Source organism: Mchenga conophoros, linkage group LG10 (assembly GCF_057382185.1).
Source record: "Mchenga conophoros isolate Kocher_MC1m ecotype Shallow Benthic linkage group LG10, M_conophoros_male_GT1.1, whole genome shotgun sequence".
Lineage (NCBI taxonomy): Eukaryota > Metazoa > Chordata > Actinopteri > Cichliformes > Cichlidae > Mchenga > Mchenga conophoros.
Window position 1 is genome coordinate 20404309 of NC_140535.1, and position 17912 is coordinate 20422220.

General features: G+C 42.5%; 1 protein-coding gene across 1 annotated transcript in view; it reads right to left on the minus strand.

The window, feature by feature from the left end:
• The window catches only part of pds5b (PDS5 cohesin associated factor B), a 35266-nt gene that overhangs the window by 3007 nt on the left and 14347 nt on the right, over window positions 1–17912 (minus strand). Inside the window, exons 5-30 of the mRNA XM_085289230.1 lie at window positions 16450–16547; window positions 15530–15656; window positions 15074–15154; window positions 14414–14554; window positions 13490–13605; window positions 12263–12357; window positions 11944–12089; window positions 11500–11651; window positions 7307–7420; window positions 7133–7214; window positions 6996–7044; window positions 6725–6864; window positions 4531–4646; window positions 4312–4417; window positions 3674–3834; window positions 3358–3481; window positions 2743–2901; window positions 2379–2447; window positions 2065–2201; window positions 1723–1846; window positions 1352–1556; window positions 1158–1272; window positions 887–1019; window positions 659–778; window positions 319–381; window positions 75–217 (exon numbers count right to left, since the gene is read on the minus strand). Of these exons, the coding sequence (XP_085145356.1) occupies window positions 75–217; window positions 319–381; window positions 659–778; window positions 887–1019; window positions 1158–1272; window positions 1352–1556; window positions 1723–1846; window positions 2065–2201; window positions 2379–2447; window positions 2743–2901; window positions 3358–3481; window positions 3674–3834; window positions 4312–4417; window positions 4531–4646; window positions 6725–6864; window positions 6996–7044; window positions 7133–7214; window positions 7307–7420; window positions 11500–11651; window positions 11944–12089; window positions 12263–12357; window positions 13490–13605; window positions 14414–14554; window positions 15074–15154; window positions 15530–15656; window positions 16450–16547 (3116 nt within the window). The remainder of the gene's footprint in view (window positions 1–74; window positions 218–318; window positions 382–658; window positions 779–886; window positions 1020–1157; window positions 1273–1351; window positions 1557–1722; window positions 1847–2064; window positions 2202–2378; window positions 2448–2742; window positions 2902–3357; window positions 3482–3673; window positions 3835–4311; window positions 4418–4530; window positions 4647–6724; window positions 6865–6995; window positions 7045–7132; window positions 7215–7306; window positions 7421–11499; window positions 11652–11943; window positions 12090–12262; window positions 12358–13489; window positions 13606–14413; window positions 14555–15073; window positions 15155–15529; window positions 15657–16449; window positions 16548–17912) is intronic.

Genomic DNA, 17912 nt, shown 5'->3' on the forward strand with positions numbered 1-17912 from the left:
TCTTTTATCAGACCAAAATATTGCTGATACGTTACGTTTTCTGAGTGTGGGAGTCTTGCCGTTATATCTCCTACCTGCTTTTGCTGCGCTGTGGAGAGCCCGGGTTGGACGAGGAGTCGTTACTGGTGGTCTCCATACGAGAAGCTTTACTCTGGAGTTGTTTGCCCGCTGATGACAAGGGCTTGTTTACCGCCCCCAAAACGTTAGCAGACTTGGGCTTAAATAGGAAGGAGAGGCGGTCAGAGTGGAGCAGTGAGCCGGATGTGTGATCAACAAAACTAGTGAGCCCACATTATCATTTAAAAAGCTCGAGCTTACCTTTCCTGGTGTGAAGAATGCCTTCATCTCTGCTGGGAGATAATTTTTTGTGTTGCTGAAGTTCTGAAAGAGAGAAGCAGAGAGAACAGCAGCAATTAAAACAAAGCAGAAACACAAGCAGACGATCTCATTAGACAAAACATGCCTGCTTTTTTGTTTTTTCCCCCTTTTTTGATAATTTCTCTTCAAACAAGGACACGTTTATACAAAACTTAAGGCAGCTACTTTCTCATAACTCTTCGGAAGGATCTGCTAACACTAGCAATGCTGTCGTTTACTCATTTTAACAAAGTGAAAAATGTTTTGGATGCTTTAAACTCTTCAGAGCGCAGAGACCGACCTTGTCTGGTTTGGTAAAGAAGCGTGATGGCAGCACGGGGTCCTTTGGAGACTCCAGGCTGTAGGTGGTGCTCTTCGACATGATAATGTGCATGGCAACGTCACACACTGTGTAGAGTTTCTGCACAAGGAAGAAACAACAAACGCACGTCAGGGCAGCACTGATGACGGCGGCTGAAACACTGGCTGGATATCTACTGTCCATATTAGCTGCACGTTAAATGAGCACCTCATTCGTTTTGGGATCGGTGGCGGCCTGGGCGTCTTTCGTCTGCTTGATGTTTTCCACCATTTTTCTTATGAAGGCGTGGCTGTTGTTCTCATTCTTGGCCATTATAATCTCGAGGACAAACCACAGAGCCCTATCCAGGACAGCAAGTTTGACATTAAAAGGTACAAGTCATGATTAACCATCATAAAAACAGACTAAAACGTGACTGAAACCACAAACGCCAGGTTGGAATATTAAAAACCCATTTAAGAGATCATACACCGCTTACTCTTTAATTTCCTTTAGCTGCTCGATGTCTTGTACTTTGACATAGTCCGGGTCGTGTGCCAGAAGGTGGATGGTGTAGGGCACCACATACTCCGGCAGCAGAGAGAACAGCTTGTCTGTGGGTACACACACAGTGAATATGACACCACCCTCAAATGTCATCCGAAATCATCAGATATCGTTTGGTTTCTTTACCGCTGAGGGCAGCGTGCTGTTTGAGGTACTCGCGGCGTATGTTGACGTTTTTCACCAGGCACTGGCGAGCGTGAGCCCGCCTCTCCTTAACGGGGTCCTTGGCGCACAGAGCGAACACTGCCATGTATTCCAGCGGTAGCCGCAGACGGCACAGGCCCCGGTGAAGCTTCTGGGCAAAACACTGTCGCACCTGGTAGCACTCATCCTATAGCGCAAAGACGAGGACACGGAGAACAGGAAACGCGATGATGAGGAGGATGAAATGGGACAATATCAGGGAGAAGAGGCAGAGGTGGAATAAAGATGAGCTGCACAGAAAAGGACTTTAACTGAAAACGCAGAGCCGGCAAATTAAATATGGCAGTTCTTACATTAATGACGAGCGCGCACAACTGATATTGCTCCAACGTGATGATTTCGTGGTAGCAGGGCTCCTGTGCCAGCTTCAGCAGGGCGCACGCCGCCGCCAGCCGCAGCCTCGACATGTCCGGTTTGCTAGAGAGAAACAAGAGGAAGCAGATTTATTCATTTATCTACAAACGTTCTTACCATCAAAACCCTCAAAGGTCCAGAGCACCCATTAAAAGTGAGCGCTTCACTGAAAATTGCACGACCTTAATCTGAGGACAAAGCTTTCTTTGAGCTGCTCAAGGGCCTGACACACACAGGACCTTAGGTTTGTCTGAGAAGCAGAGTTTATTTATTTTAATTACCCCATCTTGCCCTGTTCTGTTAGGTCTCCATCGCTGTGTAAGATAGCAGTCAGCATCCTCAGGGTGGAGTTGCCCGATTTGCTCTGGTTGTTCTTCACGCCTAGTAACCACCTCACCATCAGCTTGATGCCCTGGATCTGAATGACGAAGATGAAAGAGTGAAAGATTAAGTGTTTTGCATTAATACATCAAGAGTGTGACAAAGTAATTAGGAGAATTCTGGCTCAGAGTAATCTTCAGATTAAACTACTTAAAAAACAAAAACAGCAGCCAGACGGAGCTTTTGAACAGACACACAAACGTTCACTGCTGACCTTGGCCATGGTCTCTGGGGACACTTCATCATCGGGAACCCAAAGTTTGGTTGTTTTCTTTCCTGGGATCTACAAATAACACAAACAATTTGAATAATTCACATAAACTGAGACTTTAGGTCAACACAGCTGGGAATATTTATACAGCACATTTAAGCCAAAGTGCAATCAGAAGAAAACCCCCCACTTATAATAATTAAATGAGTAAAACAAGACTAATTACATCAAAATGAAAAGTAATAAAAAAGTTACAAATAATAATAGTAAAGGAGAAGCACTAATCTTAGGCTCAAAAGGCTAAAGAGAAGAGGCGTGCTTAAACACTGCAGAACAGTAAGAGGTATACGTGGATGCGTGTGTATACCCTGTCGTTCATGAGCAGATCCTTCACAATGAAGTTGGCGACTAGAGATTTGAGAGGTGCGGCAAACTGTTCTGGGGCCAGCTGGGCCAGGTGACCCAGGGTGGTCAAAGGAGTGATGAGCTGCTCCAGGTTAGCAGTGTCCAGACTTTTATGAAGAGGCTGAAGAAACACAACATGTCACTGACACAGTTTTAGGAGCACATAAAAAAAATAAATTAAAAAATCTCAGGATGGATTTGATGTAAAGTTAATGCAGACGTCACATTGGGGTAAATATTCTGAGCACATCCATGAATGCAGACGGATTCTCTTTGTAACACAAAAAACAGGAAAATTGGCTGAAATAACACAATTAAAGGGTAAAGCACTCCAAACCACATTGGTTTCCCCTCTTAGATTCAGTTGCTTTGAAAGTTCCAGATAATCAGCAGTCACCCAATACTGGCCCAGAGTTCACTCACCGTCTAAAACAACATGTTTTAGGTCTTTTCGCCTTCCTTTTAAATCGAATTTCATTTTGATTGGCTGCCCGTCACAAACAGGATTTAAGCCAGGGATAGGGATATCCTCTCTCATTGACCACATAGATAAAAACCTGGCACCAAAGTGACTGACCTCAAAGATTTGGGCAAAGTGTGTGTCTCTGTTGCTGAACATGGCGTTGATGCAGTGGATGGCATATTTAGCCTGGCGGGGAGGGCCTCTCTTGGCTTTGGCCTGTAGTACCGGCAGTAGAACACTTGGGGGAGCAGACGGGAGAACACCACGAACAACAAAAACACAGCAGAAAGTTGGGTCACAAGTCATGCACAGAGCAGCGTGTCCTAAGTAAGCGTATAAATAATGCATCCCTGCATTCCAGGAGTGTCACTGCACATTACACAGCGCTGCAAGGCAAACAAATCAGCCAAATTTAGCTCATCAAACTCACGATTTGATGTGAGGAAAACTCTCCTCCATCTTGCTGCCTGTATTCTTGAAGATCTGCAGCGCTGCCTCTGCCACCTTCTCGTCATCCATTTTCAAACAGCCCAGCAGAGACTCAAACGTCTCTGCAGAGTGGAATGACACTGGATGTGTGAATGACAGCACCTGCGAGTGATGAAAGGTGAGTCAAACAGCTGCGCAGAGTACAATCAACACCTTTTCACCTTAGAAAGAAAAGAAACAAGCGTGATTGATATTTTAAGCAAACCGTAAAGGGTCGAAAAGATGTGTGTGTGTTTTACTCATTAATTATCTGTTGTGTTTGTGTCACTATAAAAAGGCAGGACTGCAGGAGACATCATCCATCACCGAGTGCTTCTTTTTTCCCCCGTCACTCCACAATTTCAACCAACAACAATTTATATATCACTGATTGCTAGACTGCAGGTAGCAATTGACACGACAGCAGCAGAAGTTACTGAGCGACTGCAGAGCCTATAATTTAGATTAATTCTTGCAGGTATTCTATTTTTGTTAAATGGTGCACTCACGCACGATAATGAAAAGGCTTACAACAGAGTATCCATCGTGTCAATCTGCAGATAAACACCACAGGCGTTCGTGTTTATTACCGATCTTTACCTTCAGCAGTTCCAGCCCTGCTCTGATGGCCTCTTCAGTGGGAACACCTTCCTCTTCGTCATCAGCTGTTCCATCTATAGATTTGTTTACCTGTTTTATCAGAGCACTGAGAGATGATGGTAGAGGTTAAATTTCTGCACGCTAGACTCGGATATGGCTGTTGTTTGCATTCTTTTTATTTATTGGATGAGCTAAAATTTGCATCCTGACGCACAGTACCTGATGGACTCTGTGTCGATGTGCACAGGAGCAATCCTCTCCAACAGGAACTTCACCATTTCCAGGAATGGATTGCTGGGTTGTTTGGGGCTGCCAAGTTTTTTAGTGATGTCTCTCTGAAAGGACGACAATTAAGAACTTCAATTTATTTATGTAGCACCAAACCACAACAATACGAAGACCCTAACAGAGAGAAAACTCCACCAATCAGATGACCCCCTATGAGCAGGCACTTTGTGGCAACGCTTACAGCACCAGCTCAGGGTTTTATGGCCGTAATATTCTCTGTGCCTTTTCAGTATTTCCAAACCAAAGCCACCTGGAGTGATATTTCACAGCTGGACTAAAATCTAATGCTGCTTTTTTTCTTTTTTTTTCTTTTTTAAAATGTGGAAATACAAACACAGCAGCATGAACGCCCAACATCTCATATACTCACAGCAGTGAGCATCATCATTTAGTTCACTTAATTGTTGCCAACTTAGCAAATCTGCCGCAGGATTAAGCAACAAGAAAAAATACCAAAAATACTTTCTAGTGAAATACTCTATTGTGCAAGTGTCTCATGCTTCCCCTCATTTCTTTCCATTTTCCAAGAAAAATGGGAAAGAAGCACAGTGATTTATGTGCAAACAAACGTAAATACAGTGTATAAAGCAAAAACAGAGTCTGTGCAGTTCTAACAGGCTTGAAAGTCAATATTTGGTATGACCACCAACTCTCTTAGCGGATTTTTCCTGTAATTTCTTTAGTTAATCTTCAGGAATACTTCTCCAGACGTCTTGAAGGACATGGCTGCCTTTCGTTCTGTTCTCGGTCAACATGAAAGCACACTGCTTCAATGCTATTGAGGTCAGGGCTCTTGGAAGGTCAATCCTTGACAGATAGTGTTTCATTGTGTGCTTTTCTATCCAGCTATGCTTTTAGTGCACTGGCAGTGTGTTTGTGATCATTGTCATCCTGAAGCTGCTGCCAATCAGATGCTCTCCAGAAGGTACTGCATGCTGGATCAAAATCTGGTGGTACTTTTCTGCATTTGTGCTATTGATTCTCAGTCCAGGTCCTGTATAACTTGGCATACCTGAGCCTTTTCTGTTTCCTTTAAGAATGGCTCTTCCACTGAGACCATTTCTGATGAGGCTTCAGTGAGTAGCAGATGGATCAACTGAAGGTCTCTAGGCATTTCTGAGGTCCTCTGTCAGGGCTTTGATATATTTTCCTCCCCTAATTCTTAAGATGGATCTTTAGGTCTGCCACTTTTTTTTTGGACTCGACTTGTCTAGTTTCCTCAAATTTTAAAGGACACGCTGCACATCATGCTGAGATACGAGTTTTTGGCCAGTAGCTCTTTTCGAATGACCGTCATGTTGCAAAAATACCACGTTGCCAAGACTGTTACCTTTGGCAACGTTCGCAGATTCAACTAACGAAACAGGAAAACGTTTGTTTATGCATCAGGCTGCTACTAACAAAGTGTCTGAGGACGCAACGTAAAATTGTGTCTTTGCTAAGTTGTTTGCGCAGACACAACGCTGGCGCACAGGTGCCTTTTTGTGCTTGAGTGATTCACAGGTCAATGTTTTACAAACAAAAAGAAATCCTCTGTATATGATTAGGTACCATAAATGGATTAAAAATGAGTGAAAGAGCAGCCAACGTCCAAAGAAAAACTTTGAAGGATCTTCAGAAAGCCGGGAGAATTACTGCTCAAGACCGCTACAGTCACACGTCTCAGTCTGTCTTCTGTGTTCGGCGAGACATCAGACAGAGAGACAGAAATTATGGCGGGCAGCCCTAATAACATCCTCCTTACAGCGGAGCAGGGGTGGATTGTTTCAATACATTTCCCCACCGTGACAACGATCGGTCACTAAAACTGTCATGAAACCAAGCTCAAACATTTTAAAACCACCTTTGGAATGTACTCAAGTCGAGTTACTGCTCATTTAAAGGTTATTACAGATTAGATATAATAAAGACAAGGACACTTTGGACTCAAAATACTGACATGTGTATAAAAGTGTTGTCTTATGCACAAAAATTGGAAGATGTGAACTCTATGAACAAATAAGTACATTTACGACTACAGTACCTATATGAAGAATCGGGTCAAATAACACAAAGCTAGTGGAGGGATGAAAGTATTTCGCTTAAAGGAAACCACATCGTTATCTCAAAGGAACTCAACACTCACCACACAGACTTCAGCTTGCTTGCAAGAGCACGCGGGGCTGACCAAGGTTTCTAACTGATCTCTGATTCGCTCATCATCATCCAAGACCTGAGCCAGCTTCTTCACAAAGTCCTGAGCCTTGCCAGGGTCTGGCAGGTTCCCTGTTCACAGAGAAATTTCAGCATATCACAGTGAAATCGATGTGAAATCAGGGTGAGAAGGTCACCCTGCGATCACTTTTGTTCATTTTTCCTGTTTGAAAGGACGTGCTGAATTCAGAGAGATGCCTTACTTGTGATCACCATGACTTTGGCAAACACAGCCTTGTTGGATGCTTCAGACTGAAAACAAACAAACACACAGTTACAGAAAAACCTTTTAGAGACAAGTATAGTGCAGTTATTACAGTCTGTGGTGTGCGTTAGTTACCTTGGGTTTTTTGATCAGGTCCAGCAGGTCTTTGACATGGTGTCTCAACAGATTCTGGCACTTCCACATCTCATTCAAAGCTCTGCAGGTGAAAGAAGCAAGGGACACAATGATGTGTTTGCCAGGCCTCCTTTAATACACATGTTGTTGCATAACAATTAAAAACTGACTTACTTAACAGCATTTGTGTCCAGGGTGGCATACAGGTAGTACAGACACTTCATTCTTTCAGTGGTTTCCAGGTTGTGAGGAACCATGTACTGGGCAAAAACCCGCTCCACCAGCAACCTGTACGTACAGAGGGCACATTTTATGGAGAAAATTAAATTAATAATAATAAAATAATAAAAATGTTTGGGTGCGAGTGGTTAGTAATAGTTAATAGATCCTAGCCGGTACAGAAAGCAGCAGCTGAACCTTTAACTAAAACCAGAAGAGCGATATGACATCACTGAGCATCTCTACACAGGTTACTGATTTGATTTAGTACTCTTACTAATGGCTCCTGGGAGCTTTACTTTACTGCAGACATTACTTAATTACTTATTTAAATTAGCCCATTAGCCTGTGGGCAGCCAGAAACCCTCAACAAAACCCTGCTGGCAGCTCCTGGGTCTAAATTCAAGTCTAGACGGGACTGCGCCTTTAACGTCAGGGCACCTCGGCTCTCGAAGGGCCTGCATTCAGAGCTCAGACCCAAACTGCCATCAGCACATCGACTGATCCTCTAAATACTCTCTTTCACTCTTGCTTCTATCCTTCTGTAACAAATCACCTCTGAATCTCCACCCACTCCACCCTGCCTGGACTAGGGATGGGTATCGAAAACCAGTTCTTGTTGAGAACCGGTTCCCACTGTTTCAACTCCTTGGAATTGTTTGGCATTTTTGCAAACGATTCACTTATTGATTCCAGTCGCCCCGAATGACGTCACCACGTTGCGGAGCGTCATTTACCTGGCAGGAAACACGGCGCCTACGCGGCTCAAACGCTCAAAAGTTTGGTTATACTTTACGAGAACGGATGACAACGGGGCAACTTGCAATACTTGCAAAGTAGATATTTCATTTAAGGGAGGAAACACTACGAATATGCAAAAGCATTTGCTCACAAAACACGTGATAACCTTAAATGAATGTCGTGTTTTTAATTCCACTCCGGACTCGTGAATCTCAACCCAGCAGCAGCGTTAACGTTTGCACGTCCTCTCCCCTTAATACGGCAGGTAAATAATCAACTAACAGTGCATATTATGTTAGCGCGATCTGCCTCATTACAAAACCTGCCATTACTGTGCGTTTAGGTGACCATGATGAGAGAGACAGACAGAGTCTGGCTCAGATGCTGGCAGTTCTCGCTGCAGTCTACCGGTAGCGTCTCCTTTCAGGCCAGGATAGACGAATGTCACCGAGCAGTGACCAAGTTTGTGGTCAAAGGCTTGCACCCATTTGCCACAGCAGATGCCCCCAATTTTCGGTAAGTGAATGTGTTTAATTGTAGGCAGGGACATTACTGGATATTCTTGTGTAATTGCTACAGAATAATTTATGTTATACTTTGTTATTGCTACAGAAGAATATTTATTTTATTATTTTACATTTACAATTTTTTTCCCTGGGGACCCTGTGACACCCCATTGAAGAGCCGTAGGCTGTGGATCTCTTAAGATCTCACTGCTGGGTTTGTAAGGCCATGTTACTCCTAAATCTCTATCTTGTTCAAAGAGACGATATAAAACAAAGTTCTAAGCTAATCGACCTCAGTGTTCTCCTTTTTAAAAAGAATTGATAAAGAATTTAATCGTTAAACAGAATCGAAAATGGAATCGGAATCGTGAAAATCTTATCAATACCCATGCCTAGCCTGGACCGTCTTCTTCACCTCTCTCGTGCACCACCTGCTGCTTTGGATGGCTGACCGCTAGAGCTGGGCGATAGAACGATAACGATATGTATCGCGATATAACTTTTACTCGATAGAGAAATTAAGCTATCGCGATAGACCTCGCCGCTCTTGTCCTCTTAAAAAAAAAAAAAAAAAAAGTCAGCCAATCCAAATTAAGTAGCGCAGAGCCGAACCAATCACAGCCGCAGCGTCACGTCGCGTGACTTGTTACGTACAGCACAAGTGCCAAGCCGCACGTGTGTTTGTTTGGGAAGCAGCCAGCGGGTAATGGAGGAAATGAGTGTGCCGACTAGAAAAATCAACCGAGCGTGACCGAAGAGAAAACAGATGATGGTTCCAATGCCGGAGAGATTGTCGAACGGAAGAGCCAAAGAAGTTCTGTAGTGTGAAGGTATTTCGGCTATTTCAAGTCTGACAAAAAACAGAGTAGCGTGCACTGTAAATTGTGCCGAAAGCAAGTCTGGAAATACAATAAACTGGAGCATGCGTCACACTGTGCGCCACGTTATTGTTTCGGTGAAATGAATTTCTACAATACTGTTAATTCTACTCTCTGCAGTGTTTAAATGCTTACATATACACACAGTTACTGTCCCTCCACACATACGACTCGGTTCTGCTTCTATGCCCCAGCTTTGTTTACTTTTTCCCACCGAGGCTTCTAGACTTCTGATTGGCCAACATTTCTGCACGGTTAGGAATCTAGCTCCACCTGCTGCTTTGGCATGTTCATAGCAGCGTTTTCCTTCATTTCTGCCTTTATGTGTGGACGGGATTATTTTTTAAAACGAAAGCGGAAAATCTCCGTTTTCAAAAATACCCGTGTACGTGTGGACGTAGCCTCAGTCTCTGACTGGAAGCGCTAATTCGTCATTCGGCTTTTGTCAGACTAAAGTAACTGTTAAAACTGTTTGAAAAGCTCAGCTATACAACAAGGAGAGATTGAGAATTTCCTTTTAGTTCTCAGTTTATTTGATATTGACAAAAGTTAGTCAGTTTTGTCTGTTCTTCTGTAAAACAAACTAAGATTTATTTTTAGAATTAATATTTTGTTTCTAAGTGGAATTGACAATTTAGTCTGTTTCGTTTGTTCTATTTTGAAACTTAAACGCTTTAGCGGCTGCCTTTTGTGTAGTTTGCAATATTTGCCTTTATTTATCTGAAAAAGTCTCATGTTCCTTAAGTACATCTACCCTGTTGAACTTATTATGGGAAATAAATATTTAAATAAAAACAAGCTGCTGATTATTTCACATTTTACTTGTGAGCAACGGCACATTTAAATCTTACAAATATAGTTATTTGGCTTATATCGTGATAGATATCGTTATCGCCTGAAATGAAAAAAACATATCGTGATATGAAAAAATCTCATATCGCCCAGCTCTACTGACCGCACATATTTAAACTCACTCGCTTAAACACACTTCCTGCCTCCCTCTCATTCACACACGAGTATTCTGACTTCCTTCTATTGACTTTCATTCCTCTTTACTCCACATCATACCTCCACCTCTCCAGGGTGTCTTCCACCTACTCCCACTTAAGATCAGCCTTCTGTCACTGTCTCTCAGCCCTCATGGTGCTGCACCACCATCACACACCTCACTGATATGTAAATTAATTAATTCAAACATAAGCTCAAATGTCAACACTCGTCACAACAACAACGACAACAACAAAAAACCCTTTTCAGCCTTTATGTGCTGAAGTTTTAGAGCTTTTCAAGGGGAAACTGCTGAACCAACACAAGTAAAGCTACCCTGCTGTTCACACAACACACATGCATACACTCCGACCACATCGGGCACTTTCCTGCCAGCAGCTGAGTGACTCCACAGCAGCAGAGATCACCTACACCCACAGAAAGTCCACTGAGATTCGAGTCCGACGCCTCGTTTTCTTCCTCTCCCTTTTCTTTTACTCAATTTAGGCTTTAAAAACCCATCTCAGTTTGCCTCGTATCATCTAATCTACTTCTAATTCAGCTGGTGACATTTTGCAGAATGATGGTTTCCATGTTGAGTAAGTGTAGGTGGAGAGATGGAGAAACAATCACACACCATCAAAGGAATGCTGCTCAAAGAATAATAAAAAGTCCCACGCACACAACTCGCTTACAAAAATATTTGGGACTGCTCTACATTATGAGCCTCGGCAGGGTGACAGAACCAGTCTCTCTTCCTCCATACAGCTATGACACCGCACTGATAAATGCAGTGCAGAGAAAGGTGGATATTAAAGGCAGATTTTAATGTTTCTGCTGGGAAAAAACTTATTAGAGCTCATTTTCTACATTCAGTTAGTTATGCACAGAGCAGGAATTGTTCATCACAGTAAATTAAGACTCTGAAATGCACCACTACCAGCTTTTTCCTCTGCAATCACACAAAAAGTTAAACTCCCAGGTACTAAATGAATACATTTTGAACTGTAGCCAACAGAAAAACATGCACACAAACCTGTCATCAATGCTGTTCTGGTAGTAGATGTGCAGCAGCTTGTCTTTGATCCAGGAAATCTGTTTTGAGGCCTCCCTCCCGCCTTCTCCCTGCAGCGAGTACTTCCTGTAGATCGATGCAAGGCCCATCATGGCCTCCTTACGCACGCGCCACTGACGGCAAATTAAAAAGAAAACGTTTCAATGAAACTACTAGTTAGAAAATAAAATATTCAACGGGCAGGTGCAGCGGCTGATGTGACTGTTTACTGCCATTTAAGCCAAACGTGTACCAACAAAAATATTAATAATCAAATTATAAATCTCACTATTAGATCAATAAACCCAAAACAAACAACAACAGTGTAACTATATCTGAAACAATCTGATACATCAATAATAAAATAATACTAATAATAACAACATCATCATCATTATTGACCAGGATTTAAAAAACATGACTTACTCTCTTGTCCAAAGTCCTCTCCTTTACATAATTGAGCAGTGCATCATTGACTAGAGACAAATCCTTCTTGGCAGCAGTTACTATAGAGACAATGACATCATGGCGAATAGCCTCCTCTGGGTCATGTGATCTGACCCTCAAGTATTCTGGGGAAGGAAACAGGAACAAATGAGTGGGACGTGAGAGGACTGGCTACCTCGAACGCAAAGAAAGCACCAGGCAGCTGCTTCTCATTTGACGTCGAGCACACACTCGAGCGGCCTTCACGCACATGCAGTTCTCAGCACACAAAAGCACGAAAGTGTCCGTGTGTTTTTACCTGTAAGGTCTTTGGCCAGGTCTGGGTGGTTCATGAGACAGTGACTGGCGAATTTGACACACTCCAATCTGATAGGCACGTGGATGTCATTAAACCTTTTTTTGATAAAAGAAACGGACGTTAATGTCGGCGACTTTAAAAGGTGGCTCGTACATGACCATAGCTCTAAGAAGACGGCGTCTCATGTGGGTACACAACATACATCAACAAGCTCACTTTATATTACACTCTGTCACATGACTCCCGCCAAACCCTCCCACATATTTTGGACACGCAGTAAAATTCAGGTATATTGGGGCCGAATAAGTCTAACTCTAAGCCAGATAAACTAGCTAAGCTGCACTTGACAGGGTCGAACCCTGTAAAACTAATGAGATACAAATTACAGCCCAGACTCTCTTTGTGGATTAACAACAACATGTAATCTGTTTAACCGTCTACAGACAGGCTTCACCAGACTCTCCCAATGGGTTTAAGAGATATATTAAGGTGAAAAAACTCACACTTCTGGTGTGTGACGTGCTCAGTGTCACACACACCCTGATATAAGAGAACCCAGTAGATTCTATTTTATTTCTCATGGTAAGAGCAGGAAACTGTAGATACGCTGCATGTAAGCAGTCTACTGCTAACGTTTGTTTCCATCCTGTGCTCTCATCTACTCTACTTTAATACATAGTATTATCTATGAGCCATTAAAGGGCCAGTTCACCCACAATTCCACACCTGAAAACTGCTTGATCAGCTGCAGGAAGTATTCTCAACTCTTCCCTTTGTTCTTTGCAAGACTTGATTTTATAATACAATTGTACGACTGTTCAATGCAACACCATGACACGCGTACATTAAAGACAAGCACAGTTCTATTTTTCTTATTTATTTTAATTATCTACGGCCTCGTGCTCACACCCGATTCTCCATCTGTCTTTGTTTTGATCATCTCTCCGGCCTATGGCAAACAGTTCGCTGTGTTTTATCACACAGGATTTGTGTGGCATTTATGTAGTAATAATAAAGTGAAGAATCCAGTGTAACCACAACAAAAAGAAAATATATTTAGTTTTAATATGGTTTAAAATATAGTATTAATCCAAAAGTGAACCAACCAATTGATACTAAATGCAAGCTAAAAAAGAAAAGATGATTCTTTTGTCTCTTTGAAAGCAAAGTTATCAATCAAATCGCGATTATAGAGACATTTGTCAGATCCACAACACTGAATCCCACCTGCCCAGGTAACACTGCCAGAGTGGTTTGTTCTGCGCAGCCAACTCAGAGTCCTTGGCTCCAAACATCTTAGCCAGCAGCTTCACCACCTGCAGCCTCTCATCATTATCATTACTCTGCAGAGACGAGCGGGGAAAGACAAAGAGATGGGGAGAGAAATGATGCACCAAAATCGGCTGAGTCGATTGGAACGAGGTGCCAAGTCATTTACATTAACTACACGGGAAACATTACCGTTTTCATAACAGACAATGGCAGTACTTTCTTTGGTATCAATCTTGTTTGCAAATCAGAAGCAAGACAAAGGGAGACGAGGAAGGAAGAGGAAAGGGGTGAGCATGAAAGAAAGACAAAAGTGCAATAGGGGGAGGAAAGAGGAAAGAAAGAGTGAGAGATAAAAAGATGAAACGAGCGTGAGTGAGAGAAAGGCAAAGGGGGAGCAAGCATCAGAAAGAGAGAGAGAGCGAGAGAGAGAGAGAAAGAGAGCGAGAGGGGTTCTGGTCTAAAGCAGAGAGATTTTATCACAGCTATTATTTTGAGGAGACAGCAGTGATCCTCACTCCCCATGAACAGTTAATGAGCGTTATCCATCAGCGGGATGCCTTTATGAGACACTGCAGAGGCAACATTATGCTGACTGGCTGACTGCTTTATCTTTCTAATATGAATCAACAAACCTGCAGAGAAAGTGAAAATGTGCAGTTCTGTGTGTAATGGCTACAAGACTTAAGGCTTTTGCAGTTTGACTGTAGTTATAATATCAATACTTATTGAAGTATTGCTGCTTAATCTAAAACTACTGCTAACATCACAATGCAACTGCTTTAAAAATATTAAATTCTTGTAAACATCATAATATTATGCAAAACAACTACACAGACAAAGATAAAATAAATAGATAAATGTGGATTTTTTCCCCTATACCTTGAGCTTGAACTCCAGCTGCGGCAGCACTGAGAGCAGCAGGTGGCTGTCTATGTTGTAAAGCTCCAAGATGAGGTCAAAAACGTGCTCGGACAGATCGCTGACTGAGGTCTTTCCCAGCATCAGCACCTGGTTGAAAAACTGATGCAGACGACAGAGCAGGAGGAGTAACGATTACTGATGAAACTCCTACATGATCGCACGACTCAAACTCGGACTGCGTTAGCGGAGAGAGGAGTAAGTACGTGTGTGCAAGACCATAAATCATCTTACGTATCTGAGATCCATCACAGAACAGCTATTGAAGGTGGGAGGGATTCGGTATTTTAACCAAGGACGTGTAAACCACGTGGATTAGGAGGCATTAGAAGTTTGCCGTAATGTTCACCATATCTCTTAGCTTCATTAGCACAGATATGAAACTCCTACAGCACAGAAACATTTCAAGCATGGCAGGCTGTGCTTTAAGTAGAGTTAATATCACATTCTTCATATCACACTACACGCCACCGACTTCAGAGCCACAGTTACACCTCTGAATGTATCACTTTTGAGTGTTATGACTGTTAACAGCTTTAAATATGACTATGTCTCCTGTGTAAAATGAAGTAAAGGATTAAAACAGCACTATAAATAAGAGTGTCAAAGATTTCATCTTACATTGGTGATGTAGGGTTCAATAGCCTGGGCAGTCCTCTTCAGCAGAGCTTTGGCCAGGTCATATGCTTGTTTATTCAAATTCTGGATAACAACAACAAAAACAAATTGGTGAATAAAACAGCAAATCACAGCAATGTTCAGAGATGTGGCTGTGAAAGACGAGGGTGTAGTCCATCATCTCTTGTCTGAATGCCATTTGGATAGTTCGGGAGCAGATGTCCACTTATTCTTGTGGACCAGTGCTTAAGCTGCTTTACCTCTTCCCACCTGCAGGGGTCTCACTGAATTAGAGAGGATGGAAAATCATACTGGCCTCTGTCTAGTGAACATTTCAATTTATTTTTTAAGGTTTTCCTTTACTGAGCCGGTTCTACTTGGATCATCTCTTGTGGCGGTACTACAAGCGCGTTACTGAGACAGTTAAACGGATGCGCATCTGCACTTCACCCGACATACCTTGTGCGCTGGCACTAGATTGACCAACACGGTGTCCAGCAGCTCCTGCGATACGGTGTCTCCCTCACAGATGATGGAGCTCATCAGATCCACCATATGCATGTGCACTTTCTGGTTGTGCCCATTGCTAGGGAAACAATGCACAAAGATTAAGGACGGACTCTTTGTATAACTGATGTGACTTGTTTTTCTGACAGGACCTCTCATGTCAAAAAGTAACCTTCCTCTCAAACAAAACACTATGCGTCTTTGAAAATGCACCGCTCACACAAAGGGTGGGTAAACCTGCTCATAATGATCTGCACTACAGCAGGGCAGCAAAGCTTATTAGCTAAAGTTAAATCTGATTGACTGTCTTCCTTAACAGTACCAAGCATTACCAGTCTCATTATGTGGCACTCTCTGGAAACACCACTTCCACACATACTAACACCATCTCACCAACACCTGCTGGATCACTGAGAATATTTTAAATGGAAAGCAGGCTTCTTTAGATTCTTTCAATGCAGTAAAAAGAAAATAAAAAGAATTAAGCACCGTGTTGGCACAACCTTGACACAGACAACCACAATCTTTCCAGTGGCAAAGAGCCAGATTCTGTACTGCAGAATTTAGCCCTGGAGGTTGTGTTCAGCACAGTAAAATTGAGAGGTGGGGGTTTAGAAGAAAAAAGAAGAGAGGCGAGAGGGCAATCACTTAGAAACAACTGTACCGCTACTGTGCATTTTTACGATGCAGCAGCAAAGACAATTTTCAGATGTTTGAATCACAGCAGCTTAGTGCTGTCAGGACTGCAGGAAGGCAAAAAAAAAAAAAAATTAAGGAAGGAATTAGAAAAAATAAAAATCTGGGCACAGACTCACATGCAATACACCATGAAAACCGAGGTGGTTGGTTGTGACTTATAAATAGGGACTCACTTGATGACCTGGAAGAGAGTTCTGTAGAGCTGGGTGAAAATCTCGTTGCTGTCTTCAAGCTCAAAGCAAATGTTGTAGGATTTCACCCATGCGATGTTCTGGGGGGAAAAAAAGAAAAAGAGGCGACAAGATATATATGAAAATATTCATGCAGCACAGCTGTGTTTTCTTGTCAAGTGGTTAAAACACTTATAGGCTTCAAAGTTGATATGGTGACAAAATTCAGCTCTTATGAACGAGCAGCAGCTCAGTGAAGTGTGCATGCGTCTACCTGCTGAATGCTCCTTCCCCCTTTAATTCAATTGTATTTATCTAGCACCAAATCACAGCAGCGGTCTTCTCAAAATGCTTTAAATTGTATCACAGAGATAAAGCCCAACAATCAAAGAGCACCCTTTGAGCAAGCACTTGGCAGTGGGAAGGGAAAAAAAAAATCCTGAGAGAACCAGGCTCAAGGAGGAGCAGCAATCTGCTGTAACTGGTTTACCTTCATTTCTGGTCTCCACCAACCTCTGAAGCCCTTTAACAGTTCAACGCTCCAATAAGTGTCTCCCATTAAGTTCACTTCCCATTTTCTGACTGGGTTGAGCTGGAGGTTGGTGCTAAGTGGGTGCTAGGGTTGGGTACTAAAATATTATGCAGGTTCCAAAACCTAATAGGCTGTACAAACAAAAAATATTGTGCCACTTATCATTAATCCATAAATATACACTGTATGGACAAAAGTACTGGGCCACCTGTATATAACATCTACAGGAGCTGCATAGATTAACAGACTGTAGGGTCCAATCCACCTGTCCTTATCATGTAGCTGGTAGAATCCTCCTCTATGGAAGGCTACTGCTACTGTCAATCCAACACATTTGCAGTTGTTGTCAAAACTCATATTGCTTTACAACATTTAATGGAAATGCATCTTGATGCAATACATGCAAAATTGTAGTTTAACATAAGCAGGCAAACACCAACAAGTACGAGAGACTTACAAATAAAGCAATCTTGAAACAATAAGTTGCAGCAAGTCTGACTGCTTTAGAAGTGCCTACTGTACCGGGTACAGTAATGCATGCAATCTTATGCTAATGGAACTTGCTAAACAAGAGGGAAAAAACCAAAAAACAAAAAACCAACAGCTATAAATGCAATCATTTCCAGGTAACATTCAGTCTTGTTTTTTTAAAATAAGCCTGAGGGTATTCAGCTGTGACACCGTGACCAGGCACCAGCCGCCTCTTAAGAGGACTGAAATTGGACACTAAAATAAAACTCGCACTCAGTCCCAACAGGTAAGGACAAATGACACCAGAGGAAACAGTATTTCAGGGCAGTGACCAAGTTTAATGATAAAGCATATCAATACTGGCCAGTGCAAGGGCTTCAGTGTATTAGGGCTGCATGGCTCTGGATCTGGCTTGCTCTGATACACACAGCAGAAAGCACTGAGATAGCACGACAGTGGAGAA